Source organism: Juglans microcarpa x Juglans regia, chromosome 4D, assembly GCF_004785595.1.
Source record: "Juglans microcarpa x Juglans regia isolate MS1-56 chromosome 4D, Jm3101_v1.0, whole genome shotgun sequence".
Classification (NCBI taxonomy): Eukaryota; Viridiplantae; Streptophyta; class Magnoliopsida; order Fagales; family Juglandaceae; genus Juglans; species Juglans microcarpa x Juglans regia.
In genome coordinates, this window is record NC_054600.1 from 9091421 (window position 1) to 9110970 (window position 19550).

The 19550-nt window shown below is 35.9% G+C and overlaps 1 protein-coding gene and 1 non-coding gene across 2 annotated transcripts; both read left to right on the plus strand.

The window, feature by feature from the left end:
- The first annotated feature begins 5977 nt into the window (after positions 1-5977).
- Positions 5978-18698, plus strand: LOC121259775 (pre-rRNA-processing protein esf1). Its single transcript, XM_041161515.1, has 7 exons — positions 5978-6653; positions 6825-6896; positions 8918-9129; positions 10272-10434; positions 13277-13405; positions 17053-17753; positions 18099-18698. Exons 1-7 carry the CDS (start codon positions 6096-6098, stop codon positions 18466-18468), a joined length of 2205 nt encoding a protein of 734 aa, XP_041017449.1. The 5' UTR covers positions 5978-6095; the 3' UTR covers positions 18469-18698.
- Positions 11680-11807, plus strand: LOC121261791. Its single transcript, XR_005940011.1, has one exon. It is a non-coding gene; the product is annotated as a U6atac minor spliceosomal RNA (small nuclear RNA).
- Positions 18699-19550: the final 852 nt, after the last annotated feature.

Below are 19550 nucleotides of genomic sequence, written 5' to 3' on the forward strand. Positions count from 1 at the left end.
AATGGCACACTAATTTGTTGTATCAGAAAAAGTAGAGACAAGTACGCTTCGCACTAAACTTGTCTCAAACTGGTATCATGGCAAATGGAATGTAAAGGATTATGAAAATCAAATCTTGTTACTACATTGAGGGCACTAAAGTTAGAGCTTTCTGATGAAATTCTTGTGCATCTTATTCTGATTTCTCTCCTTGCACAATTTGGTCCCTTTAAGATTAATTATAGTACTCAAATGGATAAATGGGCTCTTAATGAGCTCATTGGTCAGTATGTACATGAGAAACAAAGGTTGAAACAAAAAATGACATAAAGTTCTCACTCAGTAACTTTTCTTAGTGAAAATCCAGCCACCAAGAAAAGAAAAAGGGATAATAAAGCTAAGGCAACTATAGATACTGGAACTTCATAAGCAATTGTGCAACAGAGACAAGATAAGGCTTCTACTTGTTACGTTTGCAAGAAGGCTGGTCATGTGAACAATGATTGTCTCCAGTATCGAAAGTGACTTGCAAAGAAAGGTGATTTTTCTATTTTTGTTTGCACTGAAATTAATTTGGTTATTGTGCCATCTAACACTGGTGGATATATTTGAGAGCATTTACATAAGTATTACTATGCAGGGTTACCTAAGTGCAAAAAACCCAGTGATGCTAAAACTCATTTACTTGGGAGATAACAATAAAGTTAGTGTGAAGGCAATTAAAGTCTATAGATTAGAATTAGAGTCTAGTTTTTATTTAGATTTGGATGAGACTTTTCATGTCCTATCGTTCAAACATAATTTAATTTCTATTTCTTGTTTGGACAAATACGATTATTCTTGTTCATTTAAAAATGAGAAATTCAGTCTTTTCGAATTCAAATGTTATTGATACTGCCTCTTTAATTGATCCTCTTTATTTGTTAGACTTGCATGCCTCTCACTTACAAGACAAATGAAATCTTTTTATGTAGTTGTGGTGCAAAGTGAAGATTAATTATTGAGGGTTCCTCTATATTGTGGCATAAGCATTTGAAATATATCCCGAAAGAGAGAATTGAAATGATTGTGCTAATTGGAACTCTTGGTCCTCTTGATTTTTTAGATTTTAAAATCTATGTTGAATTTATAGAAGGCAAGCAACAAATATAAGGAAAACAGGTGTCGACAAGCGTTTGGGTGTCTTAGAAGTAATACATCTTGACATTTGTGGTCTATTCCCCATGACATCTTGGAATGGTCAACGATATTTTATCATTTTTATAGATGATTGTTTTCATTATGGGTATATGTATTTAATATATGAAAAATCATAAGCACTACAAGTCGTTAAGACTAAGTTGAAAATCAACTTTATAAGAAAATTAAAGTCGTTAGATCTGGTTGTGGTGGTGAATGCTATGGTAGATATGACGAATCAGGTGAACGTACAATGTCCTAAACCATTTGCGAGTTATTTAGAAGAATGTTGCATCGTTCCTTAATATACCATACAAGTGACTCTATGCCAAAATGGTGCAGCTGAGAGACGATATTAAATCCTAAAGAACATGGTTAGGAGTATGATAACTCATTTTTCTTTACCACAGTCATTGTAGGGAGATCCATAAAGACTGTAGTTTACATCTTTAATCAAGTACCTTGTAAAGTAGTAGCTTGAGCTCCATATAAGTTGTGGACTGGAAAAATGCCTAGTATTAGGCATTTTTATTTTTGGGGTTGTCTAGTGTTTAGTTGAAGCTAGGCCCTATAGGTGTAATAAAAGGAAACTAGACTAAGAAACAATTAGTTGCTACTTTGTTGTATACTCAAAGAAATCGAGGGGTTTCAAATTTTATTGCCTTTCAAGTAATACCATTCAGGTAATACCATAATTGATATGGATAATGCTAAATTAAGTGAGAGTCTTCAAGATAATGGGAGTACACAACCTAGAGATATTGTATTTGAAGAGGAATATATAGAAATTTATCTGAAAAATACTAAGAGTGGAGAGGTGGTCACACCTGTCATAGTATAGGAAACGGATGTAGATCACCAAATCATTCCTGAGTTGCCTTTTACCAATATGGAAGAACCTGAACAATCTCAATAGGAAGTGTCAATAAGAAGATCAAATAGAGAGAGGAGATTAGCAATTATGGATGATTATATTGTTTATCCCCAAGAGCATGAATTTGATATAGAATTGGAAGATGATCCAATCTCTTTCAACCAAGCCAAACAAAGTGCTAAAAATAAAAAGTGGATGGGTGTAATGCTAGATAAGTTAAAGTCTATGAAGAACAATAACGTTTGAGACCTTATCAAATTGCTTATGGGTATTAAACTAATTGGTTGTAAATGAGTTTTTAAAACCAAGACTCTAAAGGCAATGTAGAGAGGTATAAAGCACACCTAGTCATAAAAGACTTTATTCAAAAGGAATGCATTGTTTATAAAGAGTTTCTCCAGTTTCATCAAAATACTCTTTTAGGATCATTATGTCATTTGTAACTTGTTAGGATTTAGAGTTTTATCAGATGGATATAAAGACCACTTTTCTCAATGGCGGGATGAGAAAATATATATGGTGCAACTAGAGGGCTTTGAGAGTGATGGATAAAGTCATTTGATTTAACTAAAGAAATCCATCTTTAGTTTAAAGTAGGCTTCCCGCTTCGATTTTAAGAAAATGTTGTGGATCAATGTATTTATCATAAGGTCAATAGAAGTAAATTTATATTTTTGGTGCTATATGTAGATGACATCCTATTGGTAAGTAGTGGCATATGCTTGTTACATAAAATTAAGAAACTTCTTTTGAAACACTTTGAAATCAGGGGCGGAACTAGGATTAGGTGCGTGGGGGGCGATTAGTAAAGTGTGTCGTATGTAAGGGTGAACAGTAACCGATGTTTATGGTAACAAAGTGTGTCACCGACATTTAACATTAACCATATAAGGTTGTTATCTAGGGACAAACTAAATTATTAAAACCACCCATCTAAACTCTCACTTGAGCTCCATCGGACTCAAGTGAAAGATAAAAATTAAGATAAAATTAGTTATGTAAGATTTTTTGAAGCAAATGATAAAAATTAAGTAAACAAAGATAAATTTTTTTTGTTGAATCTAAGATTGAATATTGTAAAGTCTCTATAATATAGATAGAAATAGTTATACAAGATTTGTTGCATTCACTCATAATTGTTAACTTGATGGTAGTATATATGTACTTACTAACAAAACTAATCCAAATAAGCTAACTAGTGGAAGACTTAAAAGGAAAAGTGTAAATAAATAGGAATAATGAGGTTGTAAATTTACCAAATAGCTTATAAAAAAAGACCAAGATATTTTATTGCCTCTTATGAGATGTAAAAAAAAAAAAAAAAAGAGAATGTGAGATTTTATTAATGACGAAAAATAGGTATAATTATGAAAAAATTATTAAAAAAATAAAAGAAATCCAGATAACTAAGTACTAAATGAGATTTTTGAAAATATTTTGGGGGTCAAATTATCTTTATATTAGGATATCTTTGAAAAAACCATATACTAAAGCATATTTTTGAAAACATTTTGGGGGGGGGGGGTAAGCAACGTAGGTCCGCCTCTGTTTGAAATGAAGATCTTAGTGAGACATCTTTTGTGATAGGAATGCAGATTCATCATGATAGATCACGTGGTATAGTTGGCTTATCACAGAAGGCATACATCGAGAGAATACTCAATAGGTCTAGCATGCAAAATTATGCATTTGAGGATACAACTATTGCAAAATGTAATAAATTAATTTTGCTCCATTAGCCAAAGAACAATATTGAAAAGAAACAAAAGGAGAACATCCTTTATATGTTAGCTATAGGGAGCCTCTTGTGTGTTGTGATGCCCCTAAACTCCACATGGGATTTAAAATATCGGGACGTGCAACACGAGATTACATATAACCATTCATGATAGTTAAGAATGCAATGCACATAGCATACTTCTAACAATATGTAGTAATCATAGTGCATAATTGTTTTAGCAATACGCAATGTACCAGAATACTAATCCCAAAACATAAATTCTTTTACTAAAATTCACATATCAAAAGACATATCATCCGTCCGACAATTCTGTAATCAAAATGAATTAGTACCAGATATAGGTCTCCATAGTTATAGACATAATATAAAACTAAACTAAACACCAAGTCACTCAAGCAGCTCGGCTATCGGTCCCAAATGACATCCATAAGCTGGATGATCATCTCCATGAGCTCCTCGAGACTCCTCCTCAACCTATTCGGCATCGTCAAGTTGGGGGTGTGCGGGTTCTCTGATCCCTAACATATCATCTACCATTTCGGGGGATTTCACTCCAATTGTGAGTATGTATTTCATGAAGACTTTACCCCATAGGTAAACCCATGACTTGTAGTTGTAGCATGTTTCGACACCCACCAGCGTTTAGTGATTGATTTCGCTTTGGAAACCAATTACTTAGTTCTCATTCGAAGTCTGTTGACTGTATTTTATCAATCTAATGGATTTCACTCCATTTTAAACACTCTAAAATAGACAGGGGAGTTCCACTAGAATAATTACTCATCCTAACACTTGAGGTCGTGATAAAAAAAAATGACTCATGTATGACTTAAAAATATTTTTGTGACATAATTGTATACTTATGACATGGCATTCATTACTTGTAACAAATATTCATGTTACAGATTAAAATGACATGGCATGACATATTATAAAATAATTAAATAAGCGTAAGATAAAACATGGATATAAATAAATCACCTTACCACCTTGAATGGCTAGGATCGTGCCATGTGTCCAAAAAGGTTTTTTTAATGATCTTAAATGGATTTTGACATCTTAAATTGTGATTTGACAGCTATTTGAACCAGATGCCATGTGACGCTCTAGCGAATGGTTCATATTCATCCAAAACATTTGAAACTTTTTATCTAATTATGCAATTTTCATCTAATTTATTATCATTGACCATATAAAATTCTAAATAATATATGCTATCAATTAATAATGTATCATAAATTATATAATAATATATGTAGATACATAATACAATCATACATATTCTACTATTTACACTTAATTAAAGTAATTAGCTAATTTTTTTAAATACTTAAGTTGCAAGTAATCATGAATAATCTATGTACAATGAAATTATTTTATAGTCATTAATCATATAAAATGTAGGACATTATTAATAATTATGAATACTAAAGAGTAAAATCTAAGTTAGTAAGTAATAACTATCAACATCATAAATATAATTATAGTTAATATTTTTTTAATAAGTTAGTTACATAATTCATATTAATAATTCACTTAATTTTAATTTTAATAATTTTTTTATTAATTTATTTTAAAAAAAAGAAAAGATGAAACAAAATAAACAAAATAACTAAGCCGGCCGAACTAGACCGGACTAACAGTTAATGGTCCAATTCGATTCACTAGGGGTGATCAGTCCAGTCCAGTCCAAAAAAATGATAGAGTTTCACACCATCCTCTGGACTGAACCGAACCAGACCGATTTACATCCCTAGTAGCAATGTGCATAGCTCAATTCTTGTAACTTCTTAATTTCGAGTTAGAGTTAGGCACCGTTTGGATTCACAATACACCTCAATTCATCTCATTTCATCATTACAATTTTTTTAAATTCTACACAAAATATAACAAATAATTTAATTTTTATTTTACTATTCACAAACCATCTCAACTCATCTCTGAATCTAAACCACTCTAACAAAGTGCTAGGATTATATAGTCAACAAAGAATGATTGTCTATAATTTACTTTGATATCTTGAGCTAATTACAGCCCACAACATATCTAATGTGTTTTAATGATTTTATATAGACATTTTTTTCTCTATCGAAAAAGTCTTTTTTTTTTTTAAATATTATTTACAATAATTTTTAATAGTTGGAAAGGAAATTAAAATAATTATTTTTATTTATTTTTAAATATGTGACTGAGTTGTATGTTATGTTGCACAGCCCGTCCCGGTCATTTTCTTTTGTAAAGTAAAAGCAGAAACCAACCAGGCTCATTCGTTAAACCCTAAGGACAAGAAGAGGACGCTCATTCGTTAAACCCTAATCCAACATGGCCTCAAAGAAGGGCAAGACCAAGAACAAGCCGAAGGACTCGGAATCTTCAGCTGCAGCCCAATTTACTGACAGGAAGATCATCACTGATGCTCGGTTCGCGTCTGTACATTCCGACCCTCGGTTCCAGAAAGTTCCCAGGAACACTTCTATGGTCGCGATCGACTCGCGCTTCAACCGCGTGCTTACTGACAAGAGCTTCTTCGTCTCGTCCTCGGCTCCGTTAGACAAGCGAGGAAAGCCAAAGAAGCGGAATTCTGAGACTTCTTTGCGACATTATTATCGAATCGAAGAGGAGAAACACAAACAAGAGGAAGAGGAAGAGGAGGAGGAGGAGGAGCAGGAGGAGGAGGAGGCGGGGAAAGAGGTTATCTATGAAGACGACGAGGAAGTAGAGGAAGGGAGGAAATTGGGGAAACTCGGTCATGTCAAGTCAGGACTGGAGTCGAGCAGTGAGTCGGAGGTGTCGGAACCGGAGGACGATGAGTCGTACACATCCACCGATACTGATGAAGGTGAAGACGAGGGGGTTGAGGAGGAGGAGCCTCAAGTGCAGGTACAATTCGAGCTCAACTTTGGTCATATGGTAGAAAAGCACTCGAGAAGATGTAACCTTTCAAGTTTGTGCTTTGTAGATTTTCCGTTTAATGTAATTAGCAGCCAAATTGTGCCTTTTCAAATGAATTTTACGTCACTCTTTCTTTTATGGTTTTTGCCATATTGACAGGAGAATATACCAGAAATCGAAAGAGAAACTCGAAGACTCGCTGTTGTTAATATGGACTGGAGGTATGTTAAGGTATGTTAAGTCTTGAACAGAATTGAATTTGAGTCTTACGTATCAGAGCCAACATCAAAGTATCTAGGGCCATTTAATTATCCAAATCATTTTGATTATGTTTGAACTTTGAATTGTTATAGTCCCAATGCTAATACTTCTGTTTTTGGGCCGCTTCCCATCCCTTGTAACTGTTGAGTGAGCTGCGTGCTGAAGCACTGAACTTTGACTTGATCTCCCTGCCTTTCACAATAATGGCTTCTGCGCATTTAGTATTTATATGCCATTATATCATTTCTCTAGCTGCGTATGATTCCACTGTAGGATATACAGTTAAAAAAATTTCATTTTTTTTTTATAAGTTAAAAGTTTTATTAAGCACAATGTAATAGGCGAAGCCTAAGTGCACAGGAAGTATACAGAAGAAACACCTAGTTACATTCTAATACTAGAAAAGTGAAGACAAGAACTCGTTTACAGCCCCTCCCTTGACTACAATAGCAGAGAACCAGCTAAGTAGAGTGCTTATAAAAAACTTCCAAAATGCATCTCTATTGCGTTCCCTATCATTAAAGCACGTCTCGTTTCTCTCCAACCAAATACACCACATAATACACAGAGGCATTATCTTCCATGCAGCTGCCACTTGGGAACAAGTATGCATTTGAAAGTTGGTCCAGCTTGCTAGAAAATTGACCACTGCTTCTGGCATAACCCAGCTCAGCCCAACCCTTCCAAACACTCCATCCCACAGCACTTTAGCCATTTCACAATGAAGTAGTAGATGGTTCACTGATTCCGCTTCTTTCTTGCACATAAAGCACCAATCCAAAACAATCATTCCGCGCTTCCTCGAGTTATCTATGGTCTGAATATTCCCTATTGCTGCTGTCCATATGAAAAAAGCCACCCTTGTCGGAACATGAGCCTTCCAAATCCTCTTCCAAGAAAAGCAAATATGATGCTGATTTAGTATCACCTTATAGTATGACCGAACAGTAAACTTTTTAGAGGCTGTTTGTCTCCAGCATAGTTGGTCCCTGCCCTGTCTTCTTATCTCCACTGAATACAACAATCTGAAAAAATCAGTAACCTCCTCTACTTCCCAATCCTGGGCAGATCTGGAGAAACTTACATCCCGGTTCTAATAAGATTTATAATATGAATACATTTACGCTTAGAAGAGATATAAGGTGCCATTCTAGGATTCCATTTACTAGTACCATGACCAAAATGAACTCCTGCTTCCATCATCTCTTCCAAATTGATGTTCCAATATCTTCTTGTCATTTCTCTCCCCACACTTCCTCTCTTTACCCAGTTGAGATGTGATATGATTGCATCGCGATGCCTAAGTACACGATCTAAGAGGTCGTTGTATCGAGTAATTGGATCATAGTCTCTTACCATAAAAATGGCTGCATGCGCGGCAGCACCAACTATGAGAAATCCACCAATCCACATGTGATGTGCGAACAACGATAATTGGGTACCATAGTCAGTCGCTAGATATGGATAAGGGGGCATCGAATACATAGGGTGAGCTACAACAATGGTTAAAGAGCCTAACATGGCTAGGTTAATAGATAATTGAGCCAAAGCACCACTCCATTGGAAAGACCCATCAAATCTGAAACTGAAGCTTACTTATTAGTCGCCAATCTGAAGACAACCAGAAAATTTGTTTTACTGATTGTATTTACTTGCCCAGTTTATTTGCACGAAATCTTCAGCTCTTATTCTATCCCACCAATTAGGGGATCATATTCGAAGCCAACAAAAGTTGGAAAGAAGAGTCCTCAAAATCCCCCAAATACTAACATCTGGGGGATGTTCCTAACTGCTTCACAAGTAAATACTAGATCCAGAGCCCAATATCAGTACTGAACTCAAAGGTCAAATTTTATATGAAGCTGTAGGGTTCTTACTGAATCATTAGCCTGATGTCAGTACTTAATCCAGAGCCCTATATCAATACTATGGCAGTATTTTCTGTGCTGTATTTATTTTTTACTTGATGGATCTTCTTCACCTTTATGCAGGCTGTTGACTTGTATGTAGTTTTGAGCTCATTTATCCCAAAAGACGGACAAATTTTATCGGTGGCTGTCTATCCGTCTGAGTTTGGTCTTCAGCGTATGAAAGAGGAAGAAGTTCATGGTCCCGTTGGCTTATTTGATGATGAAAATGATGAAGATAATGAAGATGAGATAGACTACGAGAAACTGCGTGCATATGAGACAAGCAAGTTAAGGTGATTGAATTTAGTGCAGTTTGTGCATTTTTTCAGGTTCACAATCTTTATTTACGCTTGTGCTGCTTCTATGGTATCTGTAAGATATTGCATCCCTTTGTTGACATGTTCAGAGTGAAATTTACCTTGAGATCTAACATATAATTTACTTTGAATCTGAGTTAACGCATTGCTTGTTGGAAAAGAGCGAAGTAGTTGCCCTTTCTCCTTCCTTTCCACTGAAAAAAGAAAGGAAAAGAAATGAAAAGCAGAATGTAATAAAGAAAAATGAAAAGGCGCCATTAGTTCTTTCTTTGGGGTACACGAGGTTGACACATTTTTTCTTACGGTTTGGTGGATCTCTGTATACTCTGTGTACATGGGTAATGCCTTTGTTTTTATCAGTAAAACTCTAAGTTCCAAAAAAGTATCATTTTCTTAGAGGGCACAATTACATCTAAAGAATTATGCCTTTGTTTTAATGAATCATCTATTTGTAATCAGTAAGCATTTAAGTGATAGCATGCCTATTCAATTAGGTGTACTTCTGGATATTTTTTCTTTTTGTGAGATCTATTTAGGAGTTCCTATCTTTAATGATGTTTATCATATTCAAAAATCTGTTAAAAATAGTCGTAAACTTGCTTGATGTGCACAAATGGCTAAATTTATCGGATGAAAAATACTCTATATAACTAGGTTAGCAATAAATAGACCCATTTTAAGAGTGTCAATGTTAGCATTTTGATCTCCAAAATTTTGGTTGAGCAACTAATTTTTTATCCCCTTACTCTCATTTGTTTCTATGCTAGTGATGATAAACTTACAAACTTTACTTGAGTAAAAAAGGACCAAGAACTATTTATGTTGCATGCTAAACTAAAAAGTATTGCTAACTAACTTGATCAGAAGCATTTGATCATTTTGAAATATTTTCTGGGTTGAATTTCATTTTCTCTGTTTCTAGCTGCCAAGTAAAAGGTTTTGAGTAGGATGCCCCTGAGATATGTATTGTTTGGGCATAAAATTAAGTCATTGAGCTTATATTCTGGCTATTCTTTCACTATATAATAGGCTTTTCTTTGGATCATGCATTGTTCACCATATCAAATCTTATTATATACATTATATTACATATTTTTTGGGTATATCATCCTCCACAGGTACTACTATGCTGTGGTGGAATGTGATTCGAGTGCCACAGCTGATTACCTTTATAAAGCATGTGATGGAGTTGAATTTGAAAGATCATCCAATAAACTTGATCTGAGATTTATTCCTGACTCCATGGAATTTAAACACCCACCCCGAGATATTGCTACCGAGGTATGACTTCTAACCTCATGATAGGTTTTGTACTCGATTTTTGAGAGTTTGGGCTGTAGTCTTTTTAAAAATATACCATCAAGTATTCCATTTCAGTGAATCGATGAAAATTTTTCTAGTCTATCAAGGAGCATATACAGTCGTATGATGAACCTGATTTAATATGTTATGGGCCCTGCTTGCAGGCTATGTTCTAGAAGCCAAGATAATTTGTTGTGTAACTTACAAAACAAATTTTGGTGAAGTCTTGATCTAATCACACCAGCACTTGAACAATAAAATCCTCTGTGCCACCCTTTGTAAAGTGGAAGCTGCAGTTAGAGTGAAAGCTAGTGCAATTGCTAGTACAGAGCAAGCAATATGACCATTTGCTGTTTCTTCTCCAAGATGAAATGCCAGCTTGGCATGGATGGATATTGCTATTCCTATTTAAAAATCTAGGACTAGGATTCCAAGTTGGGGGCATTGGTTGACTGAGGTGTAGGATCCAACCTAGACCTCGGCTAAATCCTTACCCGAGCCTCTTTCTGGCCATTCTACATCAAACTGGGGAATTAATTAACAGATAAGGTAGTACAGAAAGATGAAACCCTTCGGTGCTGGTTTTATTGTCTCTAGAGATTTATATACCTGTAGAGATTTACTTATAAAAAAAAAAAGTACAGATCATATGATCTGTGTTACACCCATACAAATAGTTTGAATTTTGTATTGTGCCCCTGCCCTCGATGATGCATTTGAGATCAATGCATGCCCTGCTATTGTAATTCAATCTTGCTGTCACCTAATTCTTCTCTTTCTGATCTGGGATTTTAGCCTGCATGTTTCTAGATAATTAATGAGCCTCATAATTCTGCAGCTATAAACTTGAGGATAATGAGCCATTCGGCTACATAGAAAGAACTCAAGGAAAAAAAAAAAAAAAGAAAAAATTAAACCTCTCACTATAGTGCATATCTTTATAAATAAGTAGTTGTATGTCTGCACTATGCACGAGAAAATGTCTCTAATTCATCATGGGAAAAGAAAAAAAAAAAAGAAAGAAAAAACTCTTAATTTTTGTGTAGTAACTATGATGAAGTGGAACCTGAAGGGTCTTTTGAGAAGTGGAAATTGAAAGGTTTTTTGGAATTTGAAAATAAAATATTATGCAATAAATGGTTATTTAAATAGTCGAGGAGTGTAAAAACTTGGTAAGTAAATGATCATAATGAGTGAAGTAGAAAGTTTGAATAATAAAATTGAGTGTTCGTAGAAAGGAGAGACGGTTGGCATCTCCCCTGACAGGGACGGGAACAGCCTTCAGGCTTACCTGTTACCACACATAAGGTTTAGGCTCTCCACCTATGGTGGATCTTATACCCAATTTTTTTTTACCGATAAAAAAAAATAATAAAATTGAGGTGGGTGATGGACTCAAAACCAGATTTTGGCACGACATATGGCATAGCAAGAGTGAAAGAAGCATTGATTGTAGACCTGTTGGTTACATCAAATGGTGCTCCTCAATGGAATGACACATTTTTCATAAATGCACATGATTGGGGAGTAGACACTATCTCAGTTTTATGATCTCATATATTCCACTTACATGAGGGAAGTTGATGACAAATTTTCTGATCACTCCAAGAAAGGGAAGTTCACTTTCTGCTCTTTCTATCAAGCCACACACACACATACAACCAACCCATTCCCATGGAAGAGCATTTGGAAGACAAGGACACCATTAAAGGCACTTTTCTTTGTATGGACTGCTTCATTGGGGAAGATACTCACACTTGACAACTTAAGGAAATGTTGATTCATTGTCATGGAGTGGTGTTGTATGTGCAAAAAGAGTGGGGAGTCAGTTGATCATTTATTACTTCATTGTGAGATTGCCACAACATTATGGAATGACTTCTTCACTCGGCTAACTTGGGTGATGCCAAGAAGGGTTGATCAATCTCTTAGCTTCTTGGAGAGGCCTTCAAGGTAACTCTCATATTGCAGCAATATGGAAGATGGTCCCAATATGCTTATGGTGGTGCATTTGGGGGGAAATGAATGACTGAAGCTTCGAAGATCGAGAGCGATCAATGGAAGAGCTTAGGAAATTGTTTTTCAATAATTTACTTCATTGGTCGGTTGTAATTGATTTCAATGGAATGAGTTTCCCTGAATTTCTTGTATCACTGAACTAGGGCGACACTCTTGTATATGTCCCGTATACTTGGGCTTTTGTCTATTTTTATGATCAATAAAATTTTGTTTACTGATAAGAAAAAAATTAAGGAACCAATAAAATAATTCAAATTTAAGGTAATTAGAAAAATATTGAGGTGGCTCGTGAGAGCAAAGGAAATACTTCAGAGATTTTATAGGTGATGGATAGGTAGAAATTGAATGGTAGATGAAAAGCTCAGACCAAAAAGAAATTGAATGGTAGATGTAAAGCTCAGATGTGGACAGAGATGAGATGCATGGGAGGGAGGAGAAGAGCAAGAGGTTTGGAGTTTTAAAAGTTAAAAAGAATACAATGTGCAATTAAAAAAATCAAAATGCATTTGAGACAATGTTAAATGATAAAATTAATTAGAGGAATGGTGAGGTGGTTCAATAGAAATCAAAGATGTTTGAAAATTATATAGGTAGTGGATTTCAACCAGTAATATGCACATTCACATTTAGAATTTCAGCTGCTAAGAGATTGCCTCAGAGTGGAGATGCTTAAAACTTTGAGGATCTATATCCACTTTTTTTTTCTCCTGAGCTAAAGATTAGTGATGATTAATAATGATAACTTTCACTTATATTTCGCTGGTTGGTACGAAGTGTTGATAAATTTTCACTTTTTTCCTAGGCACCTGCAGGATATGAAGGTTTAGATTTCCAAACTCGAGCTCTGCAGCATAGTAGAATTCAACTTTCTTGGGATGAGGATGAACCAGATCGTGTAAAGACCTTGAAACGAAAATTTAATGCTGACCAGGTTGGTGTCCTTGATCTATTTCTTTCCACTTTTTTTTTTTTTTTTTTTTTTAAATAATTATTTCTTTCGACTTTTTTATCCGATCCTTCTAAATTTATATTCCAAAGTTGATGTCATAAACTGCACTCTTCTTCTTTTTTGTGCCGCACAAATATGGTGGATTACCTGCCGCTGAACTGAAATAATGCATTCATTCTCATACATGTACTGATTTATGCGAATACATTTTTTCTTACAGGTAATCAAGTAGTTTTATTCATAAGAAATAAGGTGTAGCCTAAGTACACAGGATGTATACTGTATACATGAGGAGTACCCAACCAAAAATAGAAAATCATGAACATTTAGCCCATTAAAATCAATGACCCCCTGCCCATAAGAACAAGGTTTTAATCTTGAGCTCATCCATTTCCTCTCGCAATCCTCGAAGCTTTATCATCTCTCTCCCTCCAAATGCACCAACACATATAGGAGCTATCTTTGAGATTGCTGCCACTTGAGGATTGCCTTGGAGTCAGGCCTCTCTAGCTTGCTAGGAAATCACCAGCCTTCAACGCATGACCCATGAGATCCCCATTCCCACAAAAAAATCATCCTACATGGTCCTAGCCACCTCACAATGCCTATTCTTCTTATATATGCAACACCAATCCAATATCATTACGTGATGTTTTCCTCAAATTGTCTATAGTAAGAATCTTGCCTAAGGAGGCTGTCGAGACTAAAAAAGCTGCTTATAGAGGAATTTTTGTCTTCCATATATTCCTCCATGAAAAGGTGTTCATGCCTTGACTAGTCGGAAGTTGTTAGAATGATCCTAATCTTGTCTATGGTTCCCTCATTCACTCTTGCGTAATACAATAAAGCAAAGAACTTGGTGATAACCTCCAACTCCCAATCTTGTGCTACTCTGATGAACTCTATGTTCCATTGAGGGGAGCCAATAGAAAAATCAAGAGATCAGCTACTACGTATCTTCCACCCGTACAAGCTCAAATATGGTTGGGAATGTGTCTTTGAGGGTTTGACCACCATACCATTTGTCATGCCAAAACTTGACCCCAGAATTGTCATCCACCTCAATACATGCATGTCTTAGGAATATCTTCCATCCACCTCAATGTGTTTCCACAAACCCACCCCATGTGGTCCACGTATCTCATTCAAGCACCATCCTTCCCAAGCTTCCCCGGCCTTCACATTTATAACTATCTTCCATCGGGCCCCCTTTCTGGTTGATTTCGCCACATCCATTTTCCCAAAAGAGTTTGGCTGAACTTCATCATGTTATGGATCCACAATCCAAGGTGGGTGTGCAAACAATTGGCCAATTCACAAGTTGAAAGTTGAACTTGCCCCCCATCCCACTCCACTAGAAACCCTTTGTAGCTTCTCAATATGACTGTCGACTTTTGTAGGGAGTGGGAACAAAGACAAGAAATATGTGGGTATGTTAGAGAGGGTGCTTTAGCTTAGAGCAATCCCCTTTGGACTGGTATAACCTCTTCCAAGTAGCCAATCTATGCTCCACCTTTTCAATAACAACTTTCCAAATCCCCTCTGACTTGAAGGAAGCACCCAACGATAAGCCAAGGTATTTCATGGGTAGGGGAGATACCTTACATCCCAAGAGACTAGCTAGATTCGCTGCATTAGGGACATCCCCCACCGGCACAAATTCAGACTTTGAAAGGCTCACTCTCAAATCAGAAACAACTTCGAAACAAAGAAGTGCCCGTAATTTGCTCCATAGAAGATGAGAGTATCATGGGCAAATAGCATATGAGATACATCAATAGAGTCGTAATCGTCATTCCCCACCAAGAAATCATAGAGATAATCACTTTCCACAAGGCTCGAGATCATCTTGTTGAAAGCTTCCATGACGATAATGAAAAAAAGTGGATCCCACTGTCTCAAACCACGGTATGTGTCAAAGAAGCCCAGTAGAGAACCATTCACCAAGATAGAAAAGCGAATGGTAGAAATAAAACACGCTACCCAAGCATACCATTTCTCCCCAAAAACACTTCTCGTAAGTAGATAAAGTAAGAAGTTCATGTTGACATGATCATAAGCTTTTTCCATGTCTAGTTTGCAAAGTATCCCAATCTCTTTAGATTTTAGTCTTCCGTCCAAGCATTCAATTGCAATTAATACTGAATCAAGAATTCATTTGCCTTTGACGAACGCATTTTGAAGCTTCGAAATTAACTTCTTCATCACCGTAGTCAATCTATTTGCCATAACTTTAGATAGCATCTTGTACACTCCATTCACAAGGGAAATAGGGTGATAATCTTTAACATCTATAGACTCTATGTTTTTGAGGAATAAGGGTTAAAAAAGTAGCATTAATGCTTCTTTCAAACCTTTCATTAGAATGAAACTCTTGAAACCATAATTTTGAATTTTGTTCCGTTTTGGCCAAAAGGGCCGGAATTTTCCATTATGGTGTAGTGCTAGGTACACTATACATCCTCATTCCGTTTCGTTTCAAGTTCAAGCCCATTCCGGCCAGAATTTGCATTCTAGACCACATTCTGTTCCGGACTGTTTTAGTGGCAATTTTGTAATTTTCTTGAGTGTGGATGTCAGTTTTGTAAATCTAAAAGTCATTATATAATTTATTTTTTTTGTAACTTTAAATATGTCCCCTTAATCTCTCTTTTTTTAAATCTTATTATTTTTAATAATTCATTGACTCTTTTATTTTATTTTTTTGTCTCAACTCAAGTTTGTGGTTTTTTTGATATTATCTTTTAACACCAATATCTCTATATGTTTTTTCATGTTTTCAACGTATATTCATTTTTATAAATCTCCAATTCTTCCACACCCACAAGGCGCGCACACACACATACATGCACAAATACATACATGATACATACATATACATGTGTTTATTTTATAAATTACCAATTTTATATAAATATATGTAGCTAATCCCAAAATGGTACACTGGAACGCATCGGTACCGAAATATTCCATTCCAGTGCTTTCGTTGGAATGATCAGCAGAATGGAATTTAAAACATTGCTTGAAACACGCTCATGAGATCATATCCTTGATTGGTACCCAAGAAACTTGGAAGAAACCCATGGTAAACCATTAGGACCTGGAGCATTGTCCCTAACCATGCTATGGATTACTTTACACACTTCATCTTCTATGAATGGCCTCTCAAGCCTAAACCCTATTGGTCTAACGATTCAAAAAGTTAATCCATCCACTTTCGGTCTCCACATGGACTGTTTTGTAAGTAGGTGCTTGTTATACTGTACAATGTGATTTTTGATGGCTAGCGGGTCCGAGGAAACTGCTCCGTCTACCATTAACGTCTCAATTGCATTGTTCCTCCCATGCAAATTTGCCACCAATGGAAAAACTTTGTGGACTTGTTCCCCTCCTTTAACCATAGTGCCCATGATTTTTGTCTCCAAGAGTATCCTCCATCAATGTTGCTCTTTTTCAGGTTTTCTGACTACCTGACTCTAGTGACTTCTCTCAGATTCAGAGAGAGTTCTTGCCTCCTCCTCACCCTCCATACATAATACTACTCATTAATATTAAAATAAAAAAGAGGTATTTGCATGTATAGAAATGCTTTTTGCTTCTGCGCTTATGCTGGCTCTGTTTTCTTATAGCTAGCTGAACTGGAGTTGAAGGAGTTTTTGGCTTCCGATGCGAGTGAAAGCGATGGTGATGAGGATGAGAATGACATAGAGGATCAATCAGCTAAAAGGCATAAAAAACGAGATATGTATCGTGCTTTAATACAGTCTGGTGATGTCTCAGAGGGTGATGGTGAGGAGGATGGCCAGGATATGGAGGTCACTTTCAATACTGGCCTGGAGGACATTAGCAAGCGTATTTTAGAGAAGAAGGGTAAGAAGTCAGAGACAGTGTGGGAGGCCTATCTTAGAAAAAGAAGTGAGAAAAAGAAGGCTAGGAAAAATAAGTCCAAGTATTCATCAGAGGATGAGGGGAGTGATACTGATCAGGAGGCACCTGAACAACCAGATGACTTCTTTGTCGAAGAGCCTTCAGTTAAAAGAGGTAAAAAGGCGGTACGAGGTAAAATTGTTGAAGAAAGGCTGCATCAAGATGTGGATAAGGAAGCAGAAGCAAGCATAGCAGAGCTTGAGTTATTAGTTGCTGATGACAAGGGCGAAGAAACTGGTCAAAAGCGATATAATTTGAAACCTAAGAAGGCCAAGGGGAGGAAGGGGAAAGAAGTTCCAGATGAAGACAAAATACCAGATCTTGATTATAATGATCCGCGGTTTTCTGCTCTCTTCACTTCACCTCAATTTGCACTGGATCCAACAAATCCTGAATTCCAAAGGTATCTTCTATGCAGAACGTGATTTTCTTGTGATTATTATATCCATTATATATTTGTCTGAATGGAACAGAAGAAGGGAACACTTGGGGGGTGGTTATAAAGCCCAATGATTACGGATACTCGTCTCTAGATGGCAAGTGTATGTAATATGCAGGATAACCCATGCAACATGACATGATTGCACCTGTTTGATGATTCTGACATTTCAAATTAAGAACTTGCCTGTAAATCTACTGAATTCTTTTTATAGATCGTCTAAAACATTGCGAACTTATTGCCGTTCTGCTGGTCGGTTCGTAAGTCGGCTTTAATGTGATGCTAACAACTAGAGTTTGGATGTCACAGGTGGGCAGCTTTATCTCGGCATCTAGTACAGACGAAGCAAAACAGGCAAGAAGTGGCAGAAAGGGAGCGTATGAAGTTATCTACAACATCAAAGATGTCATCTGATGAGCGTCGGTTGAACAAGGATGAGCAAGTCACGTCTGAAGTTTTGCCGTCAAGGAAAGATAAGCTTGAGTTATCATCCTTGGTTAAATCAATAAAGATGAAGTCCAAGCAAGTTCAATTTCCCTCTAACAGTTCCATGTCGAAGAAAGATGCAAAATTGCAATCTGCAGATATGGAGGAAATGGAGCAGCCACATGATCTTTCAACCTTAGTTCAATCAGTTAAAAAGAAATCAAAAAATCTCAGAAGAATGAAAACAAGATGAATTGGAAAGGCCGTTTTTCTTTGTTGGGGGTGGAAGCAGCAATCTAGCAAAGACGATTTAGGGACAAGCACTGAGAGGAAAAGATCATACACTTGGCACAATGATTTTGTTTCTTTGAAATATTGGAAGGAAAACTTGTTTATTTATGTTTAGCAAGAAAAATTACCCATAACGTCAGTCGGTATGGTAACTCATGTTCAGACTATAAAGTTGTTAAATTTATCTTCTTTCACATTATTAGAGCTTTCTTCGTTTCATTTATTTATTTTTTATTTGCATTGAATGAAATGGGTCGAAACTCGGACATATCTATAAAGAACAAAACATCGGGCAGAGGAATACAAACAAAAGATTGTGGAGCCTATATTTTAAATGCAGAAGGAAGGGCTTCTTGTCCATCTTCCACGTGAGGAAAAGTTTTAAAAATGATCACCAAAATAATATTATTAATTTGATCCAAACTATTAAAAGGTTTAATATAGTTTTTTCAAATTGGAGATAGTTAGACTTAACTAGAAGTTTGGAGATTTCTCGTTTGCATCCAAAATCCACTTAAATTCATTTCATCTCATCGTTATAATTTTTTTTAAATTCTCACATAAAATATAATAAACAATTCAATTTTTTCAAATCTCATAATAATTTTTCCAAATTCCTATATAAAAATAATAAATAATTTAACTATTATTCTACTATTCACAAATCATCTTAACTCATCTCTGAATCCAAACTAAAAATTTGGTGCTTGAGTAATAATCTTATTTGACAGTAAAACTAAAATAATAGATGTTAGACCGTAAATGTCTTAAGATTTGAGTAAACCAAAGCTTATTGTGAAAGCTTTAACAACTTTTCTAGATCAACATTGTCGCCCAAAGAGATTTTCCAACGAGTTAAAATTTCTTATAAATTGAATCATGGTGAAATTAGGACACAAGGAGCAGCTGACTCAAGTCTATTTAGATAATAGGTTTGTGAATAGTTGACATTCAAGTTGATCTAGAATAGGGGTGTTCCCAACAGGCCCTCTCGTACCCGGCCCGCCCGACACATCCGCACGCCCCCTCTAGGGGACAAGCGAG